The sequence below is a fragment of the Erythrolamprus reginae genome, chromosome 1, assembly GCF_031021105.1.
Source record: "Erythrolamprus reginae isolate rEryReg1 chromosome 1, rEryReg1.hap1, whole genome shotgun sequence".
NCBI lineage: Eukaryota > Metazoa > Chordata > Lepidosauria > Squamata > Dipsadidae > Erythrolamprus > Erythrolamprus reginae.
Genome location: NC_091950.1, coordinates 326,938,313 through 326,966,055, shown reverse-complemented (window position 1 = coordinate 326,966,055; position 27,743 = coordinate 326,938,313). Strand labels below are relative to the sequence as shown.

Below are 27,743 nucleotides of genomic sequence, written 5' to 3'. Positions count from 1 at the left end.
GGGGGGACATGATCGAAACATTTAAATATATTAAAGGATTAAATAAGGTCCAGGAGGGAAGTGTTTTTAATAGGAAAGTGAACACAAGAACAAGGGGACACAATCTGAAGTTAGTTGGGGGAAAGATCAAAAGCAACATGAGAAAATATTATTTTACTGAAAGAGTAGTAGATCCTTGGAACAAACTTCCAGCAGACGTGGTAGATAAATCCACAGTAACTGAATTTAAACATGCCTGGGATAAACATATATCCATCCTAAGATAAAATACAGAAAATAGTATAAGGGCAGACTAGATGGACCATGAGGTCTTTTTCTGCCGTCAGACTTCTATGTTTCTATGTTTCTATTAGACCAAATGTCAAACCATCAAGGTGGGGCAGGTCAAGGAGCAGACAGTATATAGTCTACTATTGCTATAAGTTACAACTACAGAATCTTGAAATCCTATTACAGTTTTCTCCTGTTTCCTCTCATAATACAGAATCAAGGCAGAGTTATTGTGGGTTTTTTTTCTTATTCCTCATCCCTCCTCTAACTAAAGTGACCTCAACAGTTCTTGTATTTCTTCTTCAAGGCAATCTCCCAAGCAGCCTGGTTTACTTGGGGGGGGGGGGTTGATAATCGTTAATATAAATGGATTTAGCAATTAAATCAGCATAATTTTCATCAAAGAAAGAGGAAAAGACAAACTCTTAGTGATCTAAAGTTAGACCATTTGGGTAGCCTGAATTAACTTGAAATTATGCTTTATAATAAACTTTCAATTATATTTATACTTCATTAAATAAACGTAGGCTGCTTTAACACTCTGCTTTAATGACTTAAGGCATCAGCTTCGAAACCAGAACACTGGCCTAAGGTCACTCAGCTGGCTTTGTGCCCAACACTGGCACAAAGCCAACTGAGTAACCTTGGGCCAGTGACTTTCTATTAGCCCTAAAAAGGAAACAATTGCAAGCACGTCTGAAAAAGCTTGCCAAGAAAATTGTAAGAATCTCCAAGAATTGGGCATGATTGAACAGAAGAGAACTAAAATAGGATATGAACCAGTGAGAATTCTAAACTATGGTAAAAGTAGCCAGGAGAAGGTATAAGAAATTCACAACTGATTATGGATAAGAGGATGAATTCGGCCAATGAAACTAATCTACAGGAACTCATGAGATGATGGGACAAGGTAAGAAGACGTGGTTAGCAGAATTCGAGACCAAGGTATAAATAATAAATTAGAATTACTTTATAATATGTAAATAGATATACTGCTCTTAAGTTAAAATGGTATTTAGAAAATATGCCCCCATTTTGGTGGAGGTGTATGAATGTTGTTTGGTGGTGGTCACTTTGAGCATTGAGCACACTTGTTATGGGTCGTGTGAATATTTTACTGTTATGCTATTGTAAAAATCAATTAAAATATATTTTAAAAAATCACAACTGCCTTTTTTATTATTTTAGACCTTCCATCACCACCACCATATAGGATGAGTTATCAGATTTCTGTACAAAGTGGAGATGGTTAAAATTTAATGGAGTGACACTTCTAGCCATGACTTCAATAAGGCTGGATTCTGGATATTTCTCAGCTGTAAATATGATACACTATACATCAGTGGTGGGATTCACATTTTTTTACTGCCAGTTCTGTGGGTGTGGGTTGGTAGGCATGGCAGGGGAAGGATACTGTAAAATCTCTACTCCCATCCAATGTACCCGCTAAATTTTTTTCGGTGTGGGCGGAAAAGTATAGTGTCTGAGCGACAGTCCCTTTGGGACTGGGCGGCATAGAATAATAAATAAATACATAAATAAATAAATAAGAAAAAAATCCCTTCTTTTTTATTAAAAGAAATTAATAATTTAAAAAAACCAAAATCCATTACTATTAAATCAACCAGCAAAACCAAAAACATAACTATTAATAAAAACAGGTGAGGGCTGGGTTTTTTTTCTCTGTTATTATTTAAGTGCTTTTACCATATGCTTTAAATCAAGAGTCACTTCTCTCTCCGTTTCTCTCTTTCCTGTCATTCTCTGCCTCAATCATTTTCTCATTTCTCTTTTGTCCCCTTTTTTCTATTATTTCTCTCTATCTCTTCCTTCCACTCTTCTCTCTCTTGTTTTCTCTGTCTCTCTCTTTCTTGCTTTCTTCCTCTCTCTCACTCTCTTCCTTCCTCTCTCATCTCTCTCTCTTTCTCTCTCTCTCCCCCTCTTTCTCTCTCTTCTTCTCACTTTTTCTCTCTTGTTTTCTTTCTCTCTCTCTTGCTTTCTCTCTCTCTCACTCTTTCTCTCTTGTTTTCTTTCTCACACTCTTTCTCTCTCTTGCTATCTCTTTCTCTCCCCCTTTCTCTCTCTCTCTTTCTCACTTTCTCTCTATCTTGCTGTCTGTTGCTCTCACTCACTCTCGTTCTCTCTCCGTTCTTCTCAGCAGTGACGCGCGCACACCCTGCCTGTCTCACCTTTGCCGAGAGCACTTTCGTCCCGGGCTCTCAGCAAGGGGGTTGCAGGAGAGACAGGGCAGGCGTTCTCTCAGCGGAGGCCGGCGAAGGTGATATTCAATGTCGGGGGCGCACGGGCGGTTGCGCGTGCTCCCTATCCCCCTGCTAGCCCACTCGGAATATTCAAAATAAGAAAAGCCTTTGCCGGTGAAGGTTTTTCTTATTTTGAATATTCCGAGTGGGTTAGCAGGGAGATAGGGAGCACGCGCAACCGCCCGCGCGCCCCCGACATTGAATATCACCTTCACCGGCCTCCGCTGAGAGAACGGCTGCCCCCCTTGCTGAGAGCCAGGGACGAAAGTGCTCTCGGCAAAGGTGAGACGGGCAGGGCGTGCGTTCCGGGTGCGGGAGGAGCTGCGCTGAAGGCAGGAGGTGGCGGAGGAGCAGAGGGGGCAGAACGGGCGGGCGGTGGGCAGCGCGGAAAGGCCGAGGGGGCCGGAGGCACTGTGGGGAGGCAGGGGCGGCCGCGGCTCCCTTCCCTTCTGCTGCCGGCGCCTCCCCGCCCCCCGGCGGGCTGGCAGGGGGATGGGGACTGCGCGCCCATGGAAAAGGGTGCGCGGGGCGGTATTTTGGGGTGTGCGCGCACTCATGCACGCAGCCTACAGGGAACGGTGCTCCCATCCCACTCCAGGGAAAGGTTACTGCAAAATCCCCATTTCTTCCCGATCAGCTGGGACTAGGGAGGCCAAGACTAGATGGGAGGAGCAAGGCCAGCCAGAGGTGGTTTTTACCTGTTCTCCAAACTACTAAAAATTTCCATTACCGGTTCTCCAGAATTGGTCAGTTACCTGCTGAAACCCACCTCTGCTATACATAGTACGACACCATCCAGACTAGACATATTGGCCATCTATGGGTTGTAGGGTGAATTTATTCCTACTTTGAGTCTCACATTATTCAATTCCACCAATGAATCCTAATCAAATTCAAAGCAGAAAGTCAGTAAGGGGCCTGCATAAGTGCACCAGAGTGCCTTCCGTCCCCCGTCCTAATGTTTCTCTTTTACTAGTATCATGTATATAAATATTATTATATCTTTGTATACCACCAATATGTACTTGACAAACAAATAAATAAAAAATAAAAATAAATAAATTTAGAAACACACTTAAAGTGAAGAATCCAAAAAGAGTAGATCGTTACAGAATCTTCTGACCTGGAAGGAGCAGAATCGCTGCCATTTCATGATCCTGTTGTTGTTGTTGTTATTATTATTATTATTATTATTATTATTATTATTATTATTATAATTTATTAGATTTGTATGCCGCTCCTCTCCGAAGACTCAGGGCGGCTCACAACAATGATAAAAACAACATTATAATGGCACAAATCTAATATTAAAAAACTAAAAACCCTATCATAATTAAAAACCAAACAGCACATACATACCAAACATAAATTATAATAAGCCTGGGGGAAAGATGTCTCAAATCCCCCATGCCTGGCGGTATAGGTGGGTCTTAAGTAGTTTACGGAAGACAAGGAGGGTGGGAGCAGTTCTAATCTCCGGGGGGGAGTTGATTCCAGAGGGCCGAGGCCGCCACAGAGAAGGCTCTTACCCTGGGGCCCGCCAGATGACATTGTTTAATTGACGGGACCCGGAGAAGGCCAACTCTGTGGGACCTTATCGGCCGCTGGGATTCGTGCGGTAGCAGGCGGTTCCGGAGATACTATGGTCCAATGCCATGTAGGGCTTTAAAGATCATGACCAACACTTTGAATTGTGTCCGGAAACTGATCGGCAGCCAATGCAGGCCACGGAGTGTTGTAGAATCCAAGCCATCCCACCAGAAACTCATGGCCGATGACCTCAAAAATTACTAACTGGAAAAATGAGGACTCTCAACATTAAAACAAATACTCTGTTTGATTCTAAGAATAGTTCATCGGTCAGATTGATTGCATGAGACTTCAGGCCAAAAATCATGACATTAGATCTCAATTGATATGAAGGACAATGACTCTGTGAACTTTGCAACACAGCAGCTAACAGTTTCTATGAGGTCATGAAAATATCACCTTCTGTTTATTACATAGGGCACCCATTATCATGTTGCTGCTGGCCATACCTTTGCAGCAAGCCATAAGGCTTCATATGATGGCAGAAGCATAATCAGACAAGACTGAAAGGGATGCAGTGTAGTAATGGTAGTATTTAGTTTTCTACTTAGCTGCTGTTCTTACCGAATTCATGACGATGTTGTTATTGTCATTGGTCACATTACCATGGTTTTGTTATGTTAACTTTCTATCATGATTGAACATACGAGCACTGAAAGGGAAATGAAATAACAGGTGAAAGGGGTGAAAATGTTATTTTCATCTATGACAAGTCGATATTTTTGGAATGTATTGTAATTGAGAGACTCTTCCTTGATTAAGTCATGAGTTCCTAAACCACCAATTAGAAATACAGTAGATGGGTCCCTCGATTTAGTCATCCAGCCAGAAAAAATAGAACTGGTACCAATCGAATATACAGTGGTACCTCTACCTAAGAACGCCTCTACTTACGAACCTTTTTAGATAAAAACCAGGTGTTCAAGATTTTTTTGCCTCTTCTTAAGAACCTTTTTCCACTTATAAACCCGAGCCTCCAAAATTGTAACCGGGAAAAGCGGGGAGAAGCCTCTGTGGGGCCTCTCTAGGAATCTGCTGGGAGGAAACGGGTCCGGAAAAGGCGGTGAGAAGCCTCCGTGGGCCTCTCTAGGAATCTCCTGGGAGGAAACAGGGTCTCCACCCTCGCTGGGGTTTCCCCAATCGCACACATTATTTGCTTTTACATTGATTCCTATGGGGAAAATTGCTTCTTCTTACAAACTTTTCTAATTAAGAACCTGGTCATGGAACGAATTAAGTTCGTAAATAGAGGTACCACTGTACATGCCTTCTGGAATAGAGCTGACTTCCTAATATGGAGTGAATCTTCAGGACTGTGAAGAGACGATCTTTTAATGACTGTGTCACAGATTGTTGAACAGGTCCAAATGAAGCAAGAGGCACATTTCAGAGAAACAAAATACTTATGAGCAGTAGTGGGTTATAAAACCTGTTGCTACCAGTTTGTGTGCACTCTTGTGCAGAAATGATGTGTGGAACCTTCTACCACCATCGGTTCGCAGAATCGGCCCGAACCGGGAACAACCCACTGCTAGTTATGAGTATAGTTGACCATTTTCGTTTGTTTATTTTCCCCCCCTCCTTTCTAGTAGAAACTAGAACTATTTATTTAGTTATTCGATTTATATGCCATCCTTCTCCTTAAACTCAGGGTGGCTTACATCATGTTAGCAATAGCACTTTTTAACAGAGCCAGCATATTGCCCCCACAATCTGGATCCTCATTTTACCCACCTCGGAAGGATGGAAGGCTGAGTCAACCTTGAGCCGGTGATGAGATTTGAACTGCTGACCTACAGATCCACAGTCAGCTTCAGTGGCCTGCAGTACAGCACTCTACCTGCTGCGCCACCCTGGCTAGACAAATCTTTCTACTTGTCTGTAGAAATCAGAGACAAATTATCCATGAAGCATCCCAAGCATCCTGGAATACTAACATGAAATATATATTCATGAACACATAGCATCTTAGGTCTCTGTTTAACTGGTCATAACTCTAATTCTCTCTCCCACCTTTGACCCTAGTACAACTAAAAGCTGTACCTCTGTTGTAGCTCTCTAGAAGGCTAAGAGAGAGGCACAGGAGAAACTATCAAGGCAAAGAGAGACTAGAAAATAATCTGCCTCTGCTTATTATCAGGAATCTGTACTGGATTACAAATATTTCCACAAATGATAAGTAATCTTCCATGTAAGTGAAGTATTCAAGTTATTATTAATTGTATATCTGAATTGATGTGTCTTTTGTCTCATAAATTCTTATTAAGGTGAAAATGTCATAATTCCCAGTTTGCTGTTTGCAAGTCACCTTTAAACCCCAAGTAACATGGATTAAAGTTTATTATAAAGTACTGTACTACAGCTACAGATGTCAAAATGGTACCACCTGATGGAAACTGGGCTGCCAACAAATTCTATCCCACTTGAATTTAAAAAGATTATTTTAATAGAAAAAAATGCAGAATGAAAGCTGGTGTGGCCTCTAGCACAGTACAGTGGTACCTCTACCTATGAACGCCTCTACTTATGAACTTTTCTAGATAAGAACTGTGTGTCCAAGATTTTTTTGCCTCTTATCAAGAGCCATTTTCCACTTACAAACCTGAGTCTCCAAAACTGTAACCGGAAAAAGCAGGGAGAAGTCTCCTTGGGGCCTCTCTAGGAATCTCCTGGGAGGAAACAGGGCCGGAAAAGGTGGGGAGAATCCTCCATGGGGCCTCTCTAGGAATCTCCTGGGAGGAAACAGGGCCAGAAAAGGCGGGGAGAAGCCTCCATGGGGCCTCTCTAGTAATCTCCTGGGAGGAAACAGGGCCGGAAAAGGCGGGGAGAAGCCTCTGTGGGGCCTCTCTAGGAATCTCCTGGGAGGAAATAGGGCCTCCATCCTCCCTGTGGTTTCCCCAATCGCATACATTATTTGCTTTTACATTGATTCCTATGGGAAAAATTGCTTCTTCGTACAAACTTTTCTACTTAAGAACCTGGTCACGGAATGAATTAAGTTCATAAGTAGAGGTACCACTGTACAGTGGTACCTCAAGATACGAACCCCTCGTCTTACGAACAACTCGTGATACGAACCCGGGGTTCAGCAAAATTTTGCCTCTTCTTACGAACTTTTTTCGAGTTACGAACCTGCGTTCGGAGACAGCTGGGAAGCCGCGCGGCTGTTTTAAAAGGTAACAGCCGGGCGGCGGGGCTTCCCAGAAGCCACCCGAACGCCGGTTCGTAACTCGAACAAAGTTCGTAAGAAGAGGCAAAATTTGGCTGAACCCCGGGTTCGGTTCGGGAGGTTCCTGGGAAGCCCCCCAGGCTGGCTGCGACCTTTTAAAACACCCGCGCCGCTTCGCAGCTGTCTCGCGAAGCCGAACGCGGAAGTTCGGCTTTAGCGTTCGGCTTCAGGAGACAGCTACGAAGCGGCGCGGGTGTTTTAAAAGGTCGCAGCCGGCCTGGGGGGCTTGCCAGCACCCCCCCGAACCCCGAACCCGGCAGTTCGGCAAAAGTTCGGGGTTCGGGGGGGTGCTGGCAAGCCTCCCAGGCCGGCTGCGACCTTTTAAAACACCCGCGCCGCTTCGCAGCTGTCTCTCGAAGCCGAACGCGGAAGTTCGGCTTTAGCGTTCAGCTTCAGGAGACAGCTACGAAGCGGCGCGGGTGTTTTAAAAGGTCGCAGCCGGCCTGGGGGGCTTGCCAGCACCCCCCCCGAACCCCGAACTTTTGCCGAACTTCCGGGTTCGGGGTTCGGGGGGGTGCTGGCAAGCTCCCCAGGCCGGCTGCGACCTTTTAAAACACCCGCGCCGCTTCGTAGCTGTCTCCCGAAGCCGAACGCGGAAGTTCGGCTTTAGCGTTCGGCTTCAGGAGACAGCTGCGAAGCGGCGCGGGTGTTTTAAAAGGTCGCAGCCGGCCTGGGAGGCTTGCCAGCACCCCCCCGAACCCCGAACCCGGGTTCGGGGGGGTGCTGGGAAGCCCCCCAGGCCGGCTGTCACCTTTTAAAACAGCCGGAAAGCCGTTTTTTTGCGGGGGGGTTTTTGGTTGCATGGATTAATTGACTTTACATTGTTTCCTATGGGAAACAATGTTTCGTCTTACGAACTTTTCGTCTTACGAACCTCCTCCTTGCACCAATTAAGTTCGTATCATGAGGTATTACTGTATATCTCAAACTTGGCAACTTTAAGATGTGTGTGAACTTGAACTCCCAAAATTGTTGACCAAGCAACCCAAGTGCTCTCCAAATCCCAGAAAATTTTCCCACCACTGGATTAAATTACTTGAAAAATAACTTTCCTATATAAATTCCTGACTGGGCATTAGGAAGTGTTCTTCTAACAGGGAACCTTTTTAGCAACTTTGCAGATTTGGCAACATCTTCTTCAGGGACATCAGACTAGCTTCTGCTCTATTCTCCCTACCTAGCCATGCAAAAATCTTTTCATTTGGATCTGCGCTGTTCTGTGGTTTTTATAGGCTTTTTTTTTGTTTATTTAATACATTTTGATGGAGTACTTTGGTGTAGCATTTAAGACACAGACTGGAAAGCAGAAGGTTATGATTTCTAGTCCCACTTTAGGCACAAAGCAAGTTGGATGACCTTGTGCCAGTCCCCCTCTCAGCCCGAGAAGGAAGGCAAGGACAAATAACTTCTGAAATCTTGCAAGAAAACTGCAGGGCAATTCCTGGCAAAGTCATGGATCATGTGATGGTGAACCTTTTTTGATTCATGTGCCAAAAGGGGGGGAGCATGGAGGGACTGCGTTGCTCATCTCCATAATTCCATGCGTGCCCCACCGCTTCCGGCACACAATGGCATGGCCATTTTTTGCACTCGCAGGCTTCAGAGCCTTTCTAGGCGCCTTAGGAGGGTGAAAACAGCCTTCTCCACCCATCCCAGAGGCCAGAAATGGCCTGTTTTCCAGCTTGGACCTGAGCTTGCATGTCCACCAATATGGCTCCATGTACAACTTGTGGCAAATGTGCCATTTGTTCGCCATCATGGATCTATGGCAGTGGTTCTCAACCTAATACCATGGGAAAAGACAAATTTCCCATGGTGTTAGGAACTGAAGCTTCTATTCTGGCACCTTGGGACATATTTTTACAATCCGACCAATCAGGCGTTTACAGTGGGGGTGTCCCTCTGACCTTCCTGCCAATCAGCTTAAATCTCTGTTGGGAGAATTGGTGCTAGGCTTATGGTTGGGAGCAGTGAAGGACTGCTCTTCTTACCTTCTACCGAAGCTCCCTCAGAGGCCATCGTGGACGCGTGCGCACCCATTGGTCACGTGCACACCCATTAGCACAAGATTTGGCTTCTGCGCATGTGCAGCAAGCCAAATTTCACATGAGGACGCACGCAAGAGTGAGATTTCAGCTATTTTGGCAATGTTTTTGCTTCTGTGCATATACAGAAGCAAAAAATGTGCAAAAATAACTAAAACCTCGCTCTCGCACACATCCTCACATGAAATTTGGCTTGCTGCACATGCGCAAAAGCCAAACCTCGTGGGGAGGGGTTTCGGGGGTGCACAGCTTGTTAGTACATTGGTACTCACCTGTTTTGGGGTTGCCATGTAGTAAACTACCAATGGTAGTTTGTGACTGTAAAGATGTAATATGTCTTTAAGTGCTTTGGCTGGTTTGACCATAAGAGGGCGCCAGCACCATTCTCTATGGGGGGAGTTATCTTTGAGAGTAGCTGTGTATGGTTTATACTCTGTTGTTGATATTTGTATATATTTGTAAATAATACAGTGGTACCTCGACATATGAGTTTACTTCGTGCCAGAGCCGAGCTCGTATGTCGATCAATTCGCATCTTGAACGAATGCATTTAGATTTTGCTTTTCGCGCCGAGATAACTGGAAACATGGAATTCTTGCGCCACCTAGTGGACGCTCAGCTCGTATCCCGAATTTGAGCTCGGGTGTCGAACAGAAATTTTGCTCGCATCTTGGCTCATAACTTGGAATACTCGCACGTGGAGCAGCTCGTATCTAGAGGTACTACTGTACTTTGTTAAATACTAAGCTTGTGTCTTTTACTGGCTAGCATACATTTCTATACTACTGCAATAACTCTGCTGTATGTATATCAATGGTTTCGCACAGGGCTGCAGCAAGATATACTAACACAACTGTGCACACATCTGGGATTTTCCTACCAGAACCGCGTACCTGGGAGCATTGTATGTTGCCTGCCACTGGTTGGGGATCACCACAACATAGGGAACTGTATTAAGGGGTGGTGGCATTAGAAAGGTTGAGAACCACTGATCCACGGTATATCTTACTGCTACATTTAGATCAGATCACGTTTTGTAAGCATCATCTGTAGGTCTTCTAAATTAAAATCTCTGACATATGATCCAATACAAAACATTCAGCCAAAATAAAATGATACTCAGGTTAGATTTTTCCGGCCAATCTTGTAGGGACAATCAAACAAGCATTCCTAGTTGAACAGCTGATTCACTTAAGTTTTCCTGCCTGCATACTTTGCTGCATCTTACTAATTTTTGTTTTTGATTTTGGCAGATTGAAAAGAATCACAAACTGATAGTTGCAAGATGGCAGAAACATACTCTCTGTCTTTCCATACTATTGGAGAACAAAAATATGCTGGGATAGAACTGGAAACTGGATACACTTTGCAAAAAACAATTACAATCATTTCCATTCCAATCTGCATTTTAGGATTACTTGGGAATGCAATTATCTTCTGCCTTCTCCACTGCACAATCAGGAAAACTAACTTTACTGTCTATTTCCTAAATTTGGTGGTGGCTGATTTTGCTGTACTCATCTACTATGTTATTGTTTTTGTCTTATTTTTGAAATCTGCTCCCATCAGTCTATATTCGTTACATGTAATGGACCTGGCACATACATTTGGGTTCAATGCCAAGACTTATGTGCTAACAGCTATCGCTGCTGAAAGGTATGTCATGATTTTCTTTCCAGCCTGGTATCAACTTCACAGGCCCAAGCATTTCACACAAATCGTGTGTGCCATTTTGTGGAGCTTATCTGGCCTGCTAGCCCTCACATTATATTATTCTTGCTATCTAGACACCGATTCATTACTCAAGGATGTTAATCAGCATTGTGAGCCTATAAAAACGGCCAGAGTAATAATCAACCTCCTTGTTTTTCTTCCCATCATGGTCTTTTCTACATACCTTATTTTCACAAGAATGCTGACTGTATCCCAGGAAGCTCCTCTGAGAAGACTTGACATCACTATAGTGGCCACTGTTCTTCTGTTTCTTCTTTTCTCTGCTTCAGTGAGGATTATTGAAATCATAGCCCGTTGGGTTCCAAAACTCCACATTCCGATTCTCTTTCTCAGCCTTCATTTTCTTGACGCCATTGACAGCAGTGGGAACCCCTACGTCTACCTGATTGTTGGCTATTCAAAGACAAAGCTCGATCCCGAAAAACCTTTGCAAACATTACTAGAGAGAGCTTTGTTGGATGATGGAACAACACACGAATAGGCAGGAGCTTATTAAAAGAAAGTTGGACCAAAGGGATGCTATCAAAAATCATCCCTCTGTAACTGGTGATTGCCTTGAGTTCCAGAATAAATAGATTGCATTTATTGTATACAGTTTGGCTATGTTCATTACTTCTAATATATCTGCATTCTGCAAGTTTCTAAACCATGTTTACCAATGGTAGGTTGCTACCAGTTCGGACAAGTTCCCGTGATCTGGGGGAGGAAATTTGGCCCCGTTCACTGGTAGTAATGGCCGGCTTGCCACTCCCCTGAATCAGTTCCCCAGTTGCTGCTGCTTGAAAGTGTTGGTTATGGCCTATAAAGCCCTTCATGGCATCGGACCAGAATATCTCCGGGACCGTCTTCTGCCACATGAATCCCAGCGACCAGTTAGGTCCCACAGAGTTGGCCTTCTCCGGGTCCCGTCAACTAAACAATGTTGTTTGGCGGGACCCAGGGGAAGAGCCTTCTCTGTGGTGGCCCCGACCCTCTGGAACCAACTGCCCCCAGATATCAGAGTTGCCCCCACCCTCCTTGCCTTTCATAAGCTTCTTAAAACCCACCTCTGTCGTCAGGCATGGGGGGACTGAGATATACTTTCCCCCTAGGCTTATAAAATTTATGCATGGTATGTCTGTATGTATGATTGGTTTCTTAAATTGGGGTTTTTTACATTACTTTTAATATTAGATTTCTTCATATTGTCTTTTTACTGTTGTTAGCCGCCCCAAGTCTACGGAGAGGGTCGGCATACAAATCTAATAAATAAATAAATGAATGAATGAATGAATGAATAATAAATAAATAATAAATAATAAATAAATAATAAATAAATAAATAAAAATGACAACAAGCCCTCTGAGCATGCGCAAAGACCTCCGCACATATGCGAAGGGTCAGAACCTGGATGTGATGCACATGATGCACACACTTCCAAACTGGTAGGGAAGGTGAGAGAAACCCACCCCAATGCTTATGCTCTTCTATGAACAACACATTGCAAATCTTTAGCCATTACAGTGGTACCTCTACTTACAAACTTAACTTGTTCCGTGACCAGTTTCTTAAGTAGAAAAGTTTGTAAGAAGAAGCAATTTTTCCCATAGGAATCAATGTAAAAGCAAATAATTCATGCAATTGGGGAAACCACAGGGAGGGTAGAGGCCTTGTTTCCTCCCAAGAGATTCCTAGAGAGGCCCCATGGAGGCTTCTCCCCGCCTTTTCTGGCCCTGTTTCCTCCCAGGAGATTCCTAGAGAGGCCCCACAAAGGTTTCTCCCTGCCTTTTCCAGTTACAGTTTCAGAGGCTCAGGTTTGTAAATGGAAATGGTTCTTGAGAAGAATCAAAAAAATCTTGAACACTCGGTTCTTATCTAGAAAAGATCGTAAGTAGAGGAGTTCGTAGGTAGAGGTACCACTGTATATGCAATCAAGACATTGACCTTTGGATACATTACTAAGGGCTCGGCCTCAAGTCCGCATTTAAAAAGAACACCTTGATCTTTGAACTGCCTTGATGACCTGTCCCTATTCTGCCTTAGTAACGAAGCCAGCAAATGGTACTATCCTTACCAGTTGAATGCAGATGTTAAGAAAAGCAATTGTTGGATTCCCCAAGTTTATTTTTCCTCTCACCAAACATCACCAAGAAAAACTTCAACCAATGACTCCCCTTAAAGTGGGCTGAGGCAAGAGTTGATTCATACCTGGAACATTGTGGACAACTTAGATTATGATTTGGACTGATTTGTATCAATTTGTGCATATGTTTTTGGATTTGGATTGGAATTGATTTAGCAACTTAACATGATTTTAAATCCATACTATAGAGGACTTTAGTTCTGTTACTAACAAGAGGAATAAGATTAGTAAAACCAAATATTCGACCCCAGGAATGTGTTCTGTCCAGCTCTCTGGTACACTCCTCCCCAAAATTCACAGGTACAAAGTTCAGACACACACACGTTTGAAAATTCAAAACAATGTTCTTTATAATGAAAATTCACTTAAACCAAGCCCTCTTTTGGTATAGCAAAGAGCACTCGTCTCCAAACAAACTGGTAATTTGTACAAGTCCCTTATCAGTTCTGTGATACTTAGCTTGCAGCTGTGAGGCAATTCACAGTCCTTCTTCTTTCACAAAGTGAAACACACTTTGCTCTGGTTTAGTTTCAAAGCGGGGGAAAATCAGCACACAAAAGGTCAAAGTCAGTAAAGCACTCATGAAACACAATGATCAGATAATCCTCCACAATGGCCAAACCCACAGGCTGCTCTTTATAGCAGCCTCACTAATTACCACAGCCCCACCCAACCACAGGTGGCCTCATTTTCTTTGATAATCTCTCCGTTGTTGCTGCCTATGCATCGCTCTCCGCATGCAAGGCTGTATCATTAACTCTGGTTCTGAATCCAAGGAGGAGCTAGATAATTGATCTCCTTCTGAGCTGTCTGCCACACTCTCCTCCTCCCTGTCACTCATGTCTTCTTGGTCAGAGGAGCCTTCATCAGCAGATTCCACCGAGGGCAAAACAGGCCTGCAGCATGTGGATGTCTCCCACACATCCACAGTCCTTGGGGCAGGAGCCTGGGCCAGAGCTAACCACAACAGAATGTAGAAAGCATGATGAAAAAAACAAGAAAAAACACATCTTGACCTTGTTGATCTTAAAAGGGAGAATTGAAGATTTTGGGTGGTCTTTTGAAATTAAGATGCCCTATGCCAGTGATGGCCAACCTTTTTTTCCTCATGTTCCGAAAGAGCGTGCACGTGCACTATCGCACATGCGTGAGTGTCCACACCCATAATTCAATGCCTGAGGGCAAAAAACAGCTTCCCCTACCCCCCTAGCAGCCCTCTTTCCCAACTTCTGGTGGGCCCCTATACGCTCATGTTTCGCCCTCCCCCAGGCTCCAAAAGCTTCCCTGGAGGCTGGGGAGGGTAAAATCACCCTCCCCCATCCCTTTGGAGGCTCTCTGGAAGCCAAAAATGGCCTCCCAGAGCCTCTGTGTGAGCCAAAAATCAGCTGGCCGCCCCATACATGCACGTTGGAGCTGAGCTAGTGCAACAGCTCGCATGCCAGCAGATATGCCCTGGTGTGCCATCTGTCGCACCCATTACTGCCCTATGCCATAGCATAGCATTCCTGGAATCCCTGGGTCTTTCTTTGTTGACTGGTCTGATTGAACTGATGATTCAAAGCATTGTTCAAAGAGACAACTATAAAAGAAGAAAAGGCAGAGTCAAGAGAGGAACCAGCCTGGAGTTGGTACATTTCCACAATGATCCAAGTCCCACCCACCCAGCCCCAAATTTTGTTAATTCTTATCTAACAGCAATTTAGCGCTGACCATTCTTTGACCAGATTCTTGTGTATAGGTAGTGATAAATCAATTGGAGTTTAATGTGTGGTCCTGATTCTTCACACCTGGTAGATTAGGATAACTTGCAAAGATTTAGCTTTTTCAGATCCAGTGGATTCCTTGGGAATATTGTAAGCACCTTCTTACTATAGAAAAGAACAGAGTATTTTTTGAGAGGGAAAAATAAGCAGCTTGTAACTTATACATTGTCAAGTTAGGTGTGTATATATATATTTTTAAAAAATACCAGAGTATTAACGCTAGCATTAACATCAGTGAGACTCAAATTGTCCATAACAGACTAGGAATGGAAAAGCTAGTTTGCTGCTTATCTGTTGTTGGCCTTTTCTTCAATCCTGAGTCCTTCGGGATTGGATGGCATAGAAATCAAATGAATGAATGAATGAATGAGTGAGTGAGTGAGTGAATGAATGAATGAATGAATGAATGAATGAATGAATAAATAAATAAATAAATAAATAAATAAATAAATAAATAAATAAATAAATAAATCTGCCAGTCTATTGTCAATTAAGCCCTCCTGGAATGTAACATTCTGGCTTTTGACCTGGTTTCCTATAGATAGAGGATAAGGTTTCCTATCCTACCTACTGTATTTTTCTTTTTCCCATATTTATCAAGACTGGGGTGGGGGGAATCTGTCACTATATGGGTCAAGCCTTTTTACAATTACAGTTAGTCCTCCACTTATAACAATAATTGAGCCCACAATTTGTTGCTAAGTGAGAAATTTGTTAAGTGAGTTTTGTTTTTTCTTGCCATAATTGAGTCACTGCCGTTGTTGAGTTAATAATCCAGTTGTTAAATATGAATTTGGCTTCCCCATTGACTTTGTTAGTTAGAAAGTCACAAAAGTTATTCACACGGTCTGGGCACACGGCCACTGCCATAAATATGAACCTGTTGCTAAGCATCCAAATTTTGGTCATGTGACCATGAAGATGCTGCTATGGTTGCAAGTGTAAAAAAAATGATCAAAAGTCACTTTTTCAGTGACGCTATAACTTCAAACTGTTATTAAATGAACTGTTGTAAGTCAAGGATTACCTGGAAATGGAATGTTAAGATTCTTTAGAGCAAGTTTAAGCCAATATGCATGAAACAGGAATTGAAAAACAGAGCTAAGTATCGTCTGGATTATTAATTGTCTACTTTTTGTAGAATTACTCAAAGATCATTGAATTACTTGCAATCTATGTGATAGGAATTTTTTAAAAACCAAGAAAAGAGTCATAAGCAATTTCTTTATTTTGTTATCTGAAATTTTAATCAATATTCTATAAAATGTCTAAATATTGCAAAAAAGAAGAATAATTGGTTCTGGAAAAAATTATGGAAAAGCATGAGTTAAAATGACAGTTGTTCTGACATTCATACCTGTTCCAGAAGCTGAACCACAAAATGGACTAGGATTTGAGAGATTTAGTTCAAGTCCACCGTACCATGGAAACTTACTAGTAAGTTTTGTTTCCTTCACCTGTATCTTTCAGCCTATTTATTTTACAGCAGAGGTGTCAAACTATGGCCTGGGGGCTGGATCTGACCCGCATGGTGCATAGCTCTGACCAATGGAATCATCCTGGAAACAGCAAAGGACTGGTGCCTCTGCAGAGAAACCAGAGCTCAGTAAGGCTGAGTGAGGCCCTCACAGGCCACATTTGCAGCTGCAGTGACCTCCTGTAGCCCTCTGCCAGCTAAATCAAAGTTCTATTTTTGCTGGCAGAGAACTGCCAGAGGCCATAATGGCTAAAAATGGGGCTTGGAGGGCAAGCACAGCCCACCCGAGTTCCATTTTCACTGGCAAAGAGCTGCAGGAGGCCGTCATGGCCAAAAATGGGAGCCCATTTTTTGCTGACAGAGCACTAGCACCACCATAGGCGCCTCTGACACAAACTACATCAAGCTGGCTATGCTCACCATGGCCCCTGAGGTCAAACACAACACTGATGGGGCCCTCAATAAAATTGAGTTTGACACCCTGACAGCCCAGCTCTACAGGGTTGTTTTGGAGATTAATTAGAGGCAAGGGTATTATTTAGAGCAGGGGTAGGCAACTATGAAGCAGTGGTGAAATCTACTTACCTTCCCTACCGGTTCAGAAGCATGCATTTTTTCACCTTCTGCGCATGCTCAGAAGTTTTTGCGTATGCGCAGAGAGTTAAAAAAAAGAAAATGGTGGCATCTGGGAGGGCGTGTGGGCGGAGCTTTGCGTTGCAGCCACTACCAGTTCTCTGAAACACCGGCAGCCGCCGCTACCAATACACCCAAACCAGGCCGAACCAGGTAGCATTTCACTGCTGAAATGGACTTCAACTTCCACAGTTCCTAAGCCAACATGACTGAATAAGGAATTCTGGGAGTTGAAGTCTACAGCAGTAGTACGCTACTGCATGAATGGTCCAATTGCAGTCCCAGTTGGAAAAACACGCACAGAAAGCAAAATGTCATGCGAGGGCGCCCGCGTGCAATAAATTTTGCCACTTTTTGCCAATTTCTTTGCTTTTGCGCAGGCGCAGAAGCAAAAAATCGTGAAAATTGGTGAAATCTCACACACAAGCATCCTCACATGAGATTTTGCAAAGCTGAATCTTGTGCTGGCATGCATGCCAGACGCACCTGTGCCCGTTGCTGGGAGCGCACCAGTAGCGTCAGCGACGGGCTTGCCTGTCACTGGTCTACAAGCCTTAAAAGACCATGGTTTCCCCCCCCCCCTTGATCTAGAGCTTGAACTCCAAGGGAAAAGATAGGATATTAATGTAGTAATGCATTTTTAGACTAAATAAGGTGACGGTATAGAATCAGACAAGAAAGTACCAGCAAGGAATTCCTCTCCCATCTTATTATTAATTTTTGAACATTTTCTGAAACCATAATAAAGTTGAATTTCAGTTTTACTCTGGTCTATAATCAGTCAGAGTGACACACTAAAATACTGAGACATGACAAATATGGAGACATTTCTATTTTGCACCCTCATTTTTTAAAATAATAATAATAATAATAATAATAATAATAATAATAATAATAATGCATAAATTAATGGAATCATGCAAAAAATAAAACCTGCTCAGAAAGCTAAAATCTTGCCTTTTGGGGCCCGTTCCTCTGCTAACTGCTGACCTCTAAGCCCCCAGCCAATAGATTAGTGATAACTTTGAAAATTGGAAGGTCTTAAGCATAAAACGTATCAGGAAAGACTTAATGAACTCAATCTGTATAGTCTGGAGGACAGAAGGGAAAGGGGGGACATGATCGAAACATTTAAATATGTTAAAGGATTAAATAAGGTTAAGGAGGGAAGTGTTTTAATAGGAAAGTGAACACAAGAACAAGGGGGCACAATGTGAGGTTTGTTGGGGGAAAGATTAGAAGCAACGTGAGAAAATATTATTTTACTGAAAGAGTAGTAGATGCTTGGAACTAACTTCCTGCAGACGTGGTTGGTAAATCCACAGTAACTGAATTTAAACATGCCTGGGATAAACATATAGCCATCCTAAGATAAAATACAGGAAATAGTATAAGAGCAGACTGTTCTGGTTTCTGGTAGAAATTCAGCAAGTGCAAATAACTTTTATCAAACACATTATTTCATAAACAAAGAAACTCCATTTTATTCTCTTCTCTTCCGGTTATACACATATTTCATCCTGGCGTATCTCTCCTGGCTCTGTAATCTCTCTTAATTGCATTCCTTACATTCCTTCTCCTGCTCTGCTAGACAAGATTTATTTTGTAAAAGCATGCTCACTAAAAAACAGCAGACAGACAGTTTATCACACAGAATTTTTGGCTTACTTGGAGAACGGCATAAAAACTCAACATCCTTTTGTTCGGCAATGTTGAAACTCTACCCTTTTTTTTACTAGTCCCATGATGTGCCAATTACCTCACTCAATTATTTAACCCATTCATCTCCTTAATATCTTCTTCCAGACCTTTGCTCTCTACGTTTCTGAATTCTTCTGAATTTAGGATTAACCCAGCGTGCCCCTAATTCTCCCTCACTAGATCCTGAACTCATAGCCCCATCCTGTGGCTGGCCTCCCACCTGTTCTACTACCTGTAACCCCTGGCCCCCCACTACTTCATAAACACTATCTGAATCTGTGTCCTCAATATCTTCATCATCCTCCAACTGATCAAGAGTATGTACAACACAGACTAGATGGACCATGAGGTCTTTTCCCCCGTCAATCTTCTATGTTTTTAAAATGTCATCACAGTGGAAGTAAGAACCACTGTGAGGTCATAAGGTTCTCATATTCCTTGGCTGTGCTGGAACGTATCACTCCAGATACCTTGTTAGTATCAAGCTTCTCAGAAGAAAATAATCGGGGGGGGGGGGGGAGGATTCTTGGAGTTAATTCAAACAATGACCGGTCAGCAGTCATCCTGGGATGTTGAGAAGTTCATCCTTCTGGAGAGTTAGATATTTTAATTATTAATTAATCAATCAATCAATTAATGTTTAATGCCACCTTGCCTCACTAACTGAAGTGACTGTAGGCTAGAGGTACCCAACCTCACGTCCGTAAACCGGTAACAGTCTGTAGCACATTGATAACTGGTCTACGCAAGCAGCAGGCGAGTGAGTAATGTGTGCTCCATTTGTGCATGCATGGGAAGAGGTTGTATGTGCAAAACCACCCCTCTCCTCTACCTTCACAGTCACTACTCGTCTATAAAGCCCTACATGGCATTGAACCAGATTACCTCCGAGACCTCCTTCTGCCGCACGAATTCCAGCATTTGGTCAGGTCCCACAGAGTTGGCCTCCTTAGGGTCCCATCAACCAGACAATGTTGCTTGTATTGGAGGTTGGGGGTTGACACCACGGAGTCTGGTAATGAGTTCCATGCTTCAACAAGTCGATTGCTAAAATCATATTTTTTACCGTCAAGTTTGGAGTGGTTGATATTAAGTTTGAATCTGTTGCGTGCTCTTGTGTTATTGCGGTTGAAGCTGAAGTAGTTGTTGACAGGCAGGATGTTGCAGCATATGATCTTGTGGGCAATACTTAGATCATGTTTAAGGCGTTGTAGTTCTAACCTTTCTAGACCCAGGATTGTAAGTCTATTTTCGTAGGGTATTCTGTTTCGAGTGGTGGAGTGAAGGGCTCTTCTGGTGAAGTACCGTTGGACATTTTCGAGGATGTTGATGTCTGAAATGCGGTGTGGGTTCCAGACAGATGAGCTGTATTCGAGGATGGGTCTGGCGAAAGTTTTGTAAGCTCTGGTGAGTAGTGTGAGATTGCCGGAGCAGAAGCTACGTAGGATCAGGTTGACAATTCTAGAAGCCTTTTTTGCGATAATGTTGCAGTGAGCTTTGGCACTTAAGTCATTTGATATTAGTATTCCAAGGTCTTTTACTGAGTGAGGGTTGTTTGTGAGATTTTGTTTATTAAATTTGTATACGAAGTTCGGATTCTTTTTGCCGATGTGGAGAACAGAGCATTTGCTAGATGATATTTGAAGTTGCCAAGTGTTAGACCAATCTGAGACGAAGTCAAGGTCTTTTTGGAGAATAGCTGTGTTGTCTGTGGTATTGAAGAGTTTTACATCGTCGGCGGAATGAACACAGTTGCTTGTGATATGATCCCAGAGGTCGTTGATGTAGAGAATGAAAAGAGTAGGTCCTAGTGCCTTGGGGAATGCCACTTTTAACAGGGACGGGGGTGGAAATGGTGCTTCCAATTTTGACAACTTGTCTCTTTGACAGGAATGCTGTAATCCAGCTGTGGTGGAATCCTGAGATGCAATAGGATTTAGGTATTAGGAGTAGTTTGTCATGGACCACTGAATCAAAGGCTTTGCAGAAGTCGATATTTATTTATTTATTCATTTGTCCAATACACAAATACATAGGAAGAAAAATAGACATGTGGTAATATATATATAAGGGTAAAAGTGAACTTAGAGGAGAGGATATATGAAAGGAAGAGAATATATATGATAGGTGAAAAAAGGAAAGACAATTGGACAGGGGATGAAAGGCACACCAGTGCACTTATGTATGCCCCTTACTGGCTTCTTAGGAACCTGGAGAGGTCAATCGTGGAGAGTCTAAGGGAGAAATGTTTGGGGTTAGGGGTTGACACAATTGAGTCCGGTAATGAGTTCCACACTTCGATAACTCGATTGTTGAAATCATTTTTTTTACAGTCAAGTTTGGAGCGGTTCGTATTAAGTTTGAATCTGTTGCATGCTCTTGTGTTGTTGCGGTTGAAGCTGAAGTAGTCATTGACTGGTAGGACGTTGCAGCATATGATCTTGTGGGCAATACTCAAATCGTGTTTTAGGCGCCGTAGTTCTAGGCTTTCTAGGCCCAGGATTGTAAGTCTATTTTCATAGGATATTCTGTTTCGAGTGGAGGAGTGAAGGGCTCTTCTGGTGAAATATCTTTGGACATTTTCAAGGGTGTTGATGTCTGAGATGTGGTATGGGTTCCAGACAGATGAGCAGTAGTCTAGGATGGGTCTGGCAAAAGTTTGTAGGCTCTTGTGAGTAGTGTGAGATTGCCTGAGCAGAAGCTGCGTAGGATCAGGTTAACAACTCTAGAAGCTTTTTTGGCGATATTGTTGCAGTGGGCTCTAGCACTTAGGTCATTCAATATTAGTATTCCAAGTTCTTTTACTGAGTGTGGGTTAGCAGTGAGAGATTGTTTATTCAGTTCGTATGTGCGGTTTGGATTCTTTTTGCCGATGTGGAGGGTAGAGCATTTGTTGGTTGATATTTGAAGTTGCCAGGTGTTAGACCAGTCTGAGACAAAGTCCAGGTCTTTTTGGAGAGTGAGTGTGTTGTCAGTGGTGTTGAAAAGTTTCACATCGTCGGCAAAAAGAACACAGTTGCTTTCGATATGGTCACAGAGGTCATTGATGTAGAGAATGAAGAGAGTAGGACCTAGTACGCTTCCCTGGGGAACGCCGCTTATGACGGGCGGGGGTGGAGATGGCGCTACCAATTTTGACAATTTGTTGCCTGTTTGACAGGAATGCAGTAGTCCAGTTGTGGAGGTGTCCTGAGATGCCATAGGATTTGAGTTTTAGGAGTAGTTTGTCGTGGACCATTGAGTCGAAGGCTTTGCAAAAGTCTATATAAATTGCATCAATGGATTTTCCTTGGTCGAGGTGGGTAGTCCAAATGTTTTTGCAGTGAAGTAGTTGTAGGTTGCAGGATAATTTCTTTCTGAATCCAAATTGTTTGTTTGAGAGTAGGTTATTAGATTCTAAGTAGAGGGTGATTGATCAATTTATAATTGATTTCATGATTTTACAAGGGACACAACAGAGAGATATTGGTCTGTAGTTGTCCACTAGTGAAGGGTCTCCTTTTTTGAAAATGGGGATGACTACTGCTTTTGACCACAGCTTGGGGAGCGTGCTGGTCCTGAAGGGTTTTTGGAAGATAATGCTTAGGGGTTCATCAAGAGCAGAAGAAAGTTTCCTTAGGAAGTATGCACAGAGACCGTCTGGTCCGGCAGATAGGGAAGGTTTGAGGTCATGGATTGCTTTTTCTACATGGTCTACAGTGAAGACAATTTGGGTTAGGTTTTTTAGTGGGTTTGAGGTGCGATTTGCGAAGATGGGGGAAGAACCATTGCTGTTAACAAAAACAGAGCCAAAAAAACAGTTGAAGAGGTTGGCTTTGGATGGGTCATCATGGTATTCTTTGTTATTGGGTCCTACGAGTGGTGGAATGGGTCTGGAGTCATTGAGTTTGTTGTTGACGAAGTTATAGAAAGCTCGGTTAGACTTGGTACGAAGGAGGCTTTCCTCTTGTTTGCTGTGATAGTTGAGGCATTCTGCTTTTATTCGTTGGCATATGCTTTTGTAGCGGACTTTAAAGTTGGTTACTGGGCTTTTTTTGTTTCTACGCCAGAGGGATTTTTTTGGGGTTTGTAGTTTCTTTATCGAGACAGGTATGTTATTTTTTCGTTTACCTCTGGAAGAAGTGAGTGGCACATGTAGTTCGATAAGCCTTTTGATTTGGAGTAAGAACATATTGTAGAGATAATCAGTGGTGATGCAGTTAGAGAACAAGGATTGCCAGTTAAGGATTGAGAGATTGCCATCTATGAGATCATAGTTGGCTTTCCTGAAATTGTACTTAAGAGCCACGTTATTCTGGTGAGTGTTTAGATGATGTAGGTTGAGGTTGAAGTTGATCGTACTGTGGTCGCTGTTGGAGAAGGGTTCTTTTGTGTGCAGTCCATAGATAGCACTTTTGCTGTTGCCGAATATGAGGTCAAGACAGTTGTTGAGTCTAGTGTTGTTTGATACTAATTGTTCCAGTCCTAGGCTGGTGATGGCGTTATAGATGGCGGTATGTATAGGTTCAGTGGAGCATTCGTTTAGTGACCAGTTGATGTGTGGTAGGTTGAGGTCACCAAGGAAGATAATGGGATGGGGGCAGGAGGTTGCCCAAGTTAGGAGGGAGGTTAGTTTAGTTGCATGGGTAATGTCATAGTTTGGAGCTCTGTAGCACAGTAGGAAACGGAGTGTAGTGTTGAGGGAAATGTCACAAACTAGGGTTTCAGGGAGGATAAGATCATGTGCAACTTAAAATAATATAAATATAATATAAATAAACATGATATAAATTGCATCAATGGATTTTCCTTGATTTAGGTGGGTAGTCCATATGTTTTTGCAGTGAAGTAGTTGTAGGTTGCAGGATAATTTCCTTCTGAATCCAAATTGTTTGTTAGAGAGTAGGTTATTAGATTCTAAGTGAAGAGTAATTGATTGATTTATAATTGATTCCATGACTTTACATGAGACGCAGCGTAGTGAAATTGATCTGTAGAAAGGTTGTGGACTGCTGCTCTAGGCAGCCTACAAAGGCATAAAAACATAAATATGAAAGCATTTAAAGAATTAAAATTAAATTAAAGACCAACAGCTGAAAGGTACAGGGCAGATCTTTTAACTCTCGCTCAACCAACAACCTCCAGTATAGTGCAACCCACTAGGGCCTCAAGCCAACTTCCAGAGTTATGTTTAAATTCCTTCTGGAAAGCCAAAATGGAGGAGGTAGATCTCACTTCCAGTGGGAAGATGTTCCAGAGATCATGGGCTACAGCAGAGAATGCTTTTCTCCTTGACCCTACTAGCTTAAATTCCTTGGCCAATGGGAATCTATTGAAGGGCTCTTCTGAGTAGAGCAAGCCATTCCCACCCGGGTGAGACAGTTCCTTAAATAATCTGGCCCCGTACTGTGAAGGGCTTTTAAACATGATAACCAACACCTTGAATTGAACCTGGAAGTCAACCGTCAGCCAATCCAGCTCACGTAATAGCAGGTATTACATGCGCCACTTTAACAACATCCAGAACTGTCTGTGCCGCTGCATTCTGTACAGTTGTAGCTTCTGAATACTATTCAAGGGTCTTGCAGTACATATTATTTTTTTTAATGTTTCATTTTATTTTTCTCCTGAGAACAGCAAATCAATAACTATAATATGCATGCGTCTGTGCCTTCTGACCTCTTTCCAAAAGCAAGTCTGGTTTTGGGATGCCAGGGTTGGGAGTCTCCAAGGCATAGAAACAAGATGGGTAACTTAATATAAGAGATGGCAAAGGAAGGACATTTCCCTCTAGACTGGTCTCTCCTCCAGAAATTCTTGTACCAGGGCAATTTCCAGAATCATTCTGCCTTTGTGGTTTGAATCTGGAGGCCACTATTTCCTCTTCCCTTGTTCCCACCAGGGACTTGCAATTCCTTCCAGCTTAAAACAAGACACAGCGCAAGGTCATATTCTGGCTCTATTCTTCTTGAGTAGGAGTTGCTGTGCCTAGATGTAAACATTGTCACATAGATGCTTGTTTCCTGAGCACGGCTGATTTTTCAACATAAATGCTTGCCCTGGGTAATGGGTGCCTCGAAGGGCTGGTTTTGTGCAAGGTTCCCTTTAACCCGATATTAATAGGGTCTCATATCTTGACGTGTTAGTTGGGGATAACAGAAATAAACAAGTAAATCCTTTAAAGATGTTAGCATCTCCTGTCTTGTAGAAGAAATTAATAGATGGAAAATGGACCATATAGGTCTAGTTATCACTAAATCTGTTCAGAATGGGCTGGTGAACAAAATACCTAAAAATGTATGCACATTGTTGGGAGGAGATTTTTGGCAACTAGGTTTGACAAAGGACAATACCAATGTAGTGTTTCCAGTGAAATCATTATGCTATTAACAATGTTAATTTAATTTAATTTAATTTCATTTATTTGACTCAGGGTGGCTAACAACAATACAGAACAATACAGTAATAAAATGAAGTCAAATATTAATAATAATCATAAAACCCCATTATAAACCCATACTAAAATAACCCCTATAAAATCCCTAAATCCAATCTAACAACAACATACATACCAATCGAACATAGTTTGGTCGTGCCTGATGTTAAGATTCATGGCTCCCAAACATGTCACCAAAGCCAGGTCTTGACCGCTTTTTGAAAGGCCAATAGAGTGGGAACACTGCGAGCATTGGGGGAGAGTTGGTTCTGTAGAGATGCGGCAGCTACACAAAAGATCTTCCCCCGTGGTCCTGCCAACCTACATTGCTTAATCGATGGGACACAGAAAAGGCCGATTCTGTGCGATCTAATAGGTCTCTGGGAGGTATGTGGTAGGCAGCGGTGGACTATAAACCGGAATGCCAGGAACGCCGTTGCGGTAGCTGAAACGGAGTGCATAGGCCGCTACATTGCCATTGAGTGTGCACGCGCTGTGCGTGCGCATTAGGCGCGATTCCGTTAAAAATTACCAGGTTTTTGTCCAACTCTCGCTGCCGCAAGGACGTCAGCATGAGATTTCGACTGCTGCAAAAATGTCGTTTTTGCTGACTCCGCATTTTGCAACCCTTTACTTGAGGTCTCCTAGAACTCCCAATTTTTAGTCTTTTGAACTAAAAGTTTTCACAGCATAATTTTATATCATAAAGAAACTATGTGCCAAATTTCATCAAACTCTGAGATGGCAAGGTGGGGATGATCTTTAAAATTGGTCCACTTGACACGGAACGACTCAATAGGTGCTTGGATTCTTTTTCAGTTGATTAAGTCACATTATTTGAATAAGCCACAAGAAGGACAAATGATAGACAGCCTTATTTGTTGAGGAGCAAAGTAACATTTTAAGGTTTTGTACTGAACCCACAAGGTTCAGTATAAGATTAGGCAAATAGCTCAATTTTCTTTAATTGCTATAAAAGTTCAGTTCTAGATAATGATTAAAATGATTACAGTGTTTATGGGCAAAAGCATACTATTTAATGATTTCCTATTTTAAAAGTAATTAAGGATCATACTAAGGTACTAGAGAAGGAAGGACAATTAAAAAAGTATTCAATAAATAGTGCATAAACTTATTAACCCCCTACGCACGCACGCACATGGGGGAAGCAGCCCAACCATGGAGACAAGGGATACTTTTAGCATTTCTTACTTCTGTAAAATATGTAAGAGGATTAATAATGAGAATTGTGTTTAATGTTGACAGATTGAGAAGAATTATTGCACCATGACAAGATGACAGACGCAATTAGCTTATCTTTCCACACAATTACAATGAAGACAAATCACACAGAGTTGGTTACTTTCCCAGAGAAAGACATTGAAGGATTTTTCCTAGAATTGGTGGGAGCCTTATCCATCCCAATCTGTTTCTGGGGATTGGTTGCAAATGCAACTATCTTTTGGCTTCTCTACAGCAAGGTGAAGAAGACAATATTCATAGGTTATTTTCTGAATTTGATAATAGCCGATTTTATTATCTCTGCTTACTTCCTTATAGTGTTTTGTACACATCTGACATCAATTTTTGTCAGTTTCTATTTTTCACGTTTGATGGAGAGTATTCATTCAGTGTCAAGCAATGCCAGCATTTTTTTATTAACAGTTATATGCTTTGAAAGGTATATCATGGACTTTTCCCCACTCTATTATCAACAGCATCGTCCAACGAATTTCACAGCTAATATATGCTGCATAATATGGTTCTGGTCTTCCCTAGTGAACCTGATATTATATGTTGCCTGCTACAAAAGATTGCTTTCAATCACTGTTCAAATCACTTCACTTTGTAACGGTGCAATGATGTTTGAATATATTATTCAGATTATGATTTTCGTTCCCATCATGTTCTTTTCTATTTTGTTCCTTTTCATCAGAAGGCAGAAAAAAGCAAAGCAAAGGACTATACCAGGACTTGATATAATCCTCGCTGTCATGGTTGTCCTTTCTTTTATTTGTATTTTTACATTTCGAACTCTTATTTATCTAAGCAACTGGGTTGAAGCACTTCAGGAACCATATATAAATTACCTCTCTCTGCTGTTTGGCTGCATCAAGAGCAGTATCAGCCCTTTGGTCTATTTCTACACTGGAAGTCAGCAAAGAGAGAATGCCGCACAGCCTATGTATATGTTGCTTGACAGAGCTTTGGACGACAAAGAAAACCCAGACACTCCGGACTCCTGTTAGCTGCAGCTGGTCACAAAGGAATTTAGACATCAGAAATGAAAAATATATATAAAGACATACCTGATGAAACTTCTCGTTTCCCCCCAAAATGAATATTACAGATATATTTACCGTTTGCCACTTTTAATTTAGTTTATCTAGGGCCTTTAGGGAAATAAAGCTCATGTTTTAAAAAATGGGATTTTAAGATTTTATATTTGTAAGGGCCACTCTGCCAGGGGGCCAAAGTCTATAAAAAAGCACGACAGATATGT

The 27,743-nt window shown here is 42.3% G+C and overlaps 2 protein-coding genes across 2 annotated transcripts; both read left to right on the top strand.

The window, feature by feature from the left end:
• Positions 1-10,680: 10,680 nt before the first annotated feature.
• On the top strand, positions 10,681-11,670 carry LOC139161284 (mas-related G-protein coupled receptor member H-like). The gene has a single exon (XM_070740209.1). It carries the CDS (start codon positions 10,681-10,683, stop codon positions 11,608-11,610), a length of 930 nt encoding a protein of 309 aa, XP_070596310.1. The 3' UTR covers positions 11,611-11,670.
• Positions 11,671-26,535: 14,865 nt separating this feature from the next.
• On the top strand, positions 26,536-27,489 carry LOC139161278 (mas-related G-protein coupled receptor member H-like). The gene has a single exon (XM_070740196.1). The coding sequence runs from the start codon at positions 26,536-26,538 to the stop codon at positions 27,487-27,489; it is 954 nt and encodes a 317-aa protein (XP_070596297.1).
• The last annotated feature ends 254 nt before the right edge of the window (positions 27,490-27,743 follow it).

Coding starts and splice junctions, on each gene's coding strand:
- LOC139161284 (XM_070740209.1), top strand. CDS start 10,681: ATGGCAGAAACATACTCTCTGTCTTTCCATACTATTGGAGAACAAAAA.
- LOC139161278 (XM_070740196.1), top strand. CDS start 26,536: ATGACAGACGCAATTAGCTTATCTTTCCACACAATTACAATGAAGACA.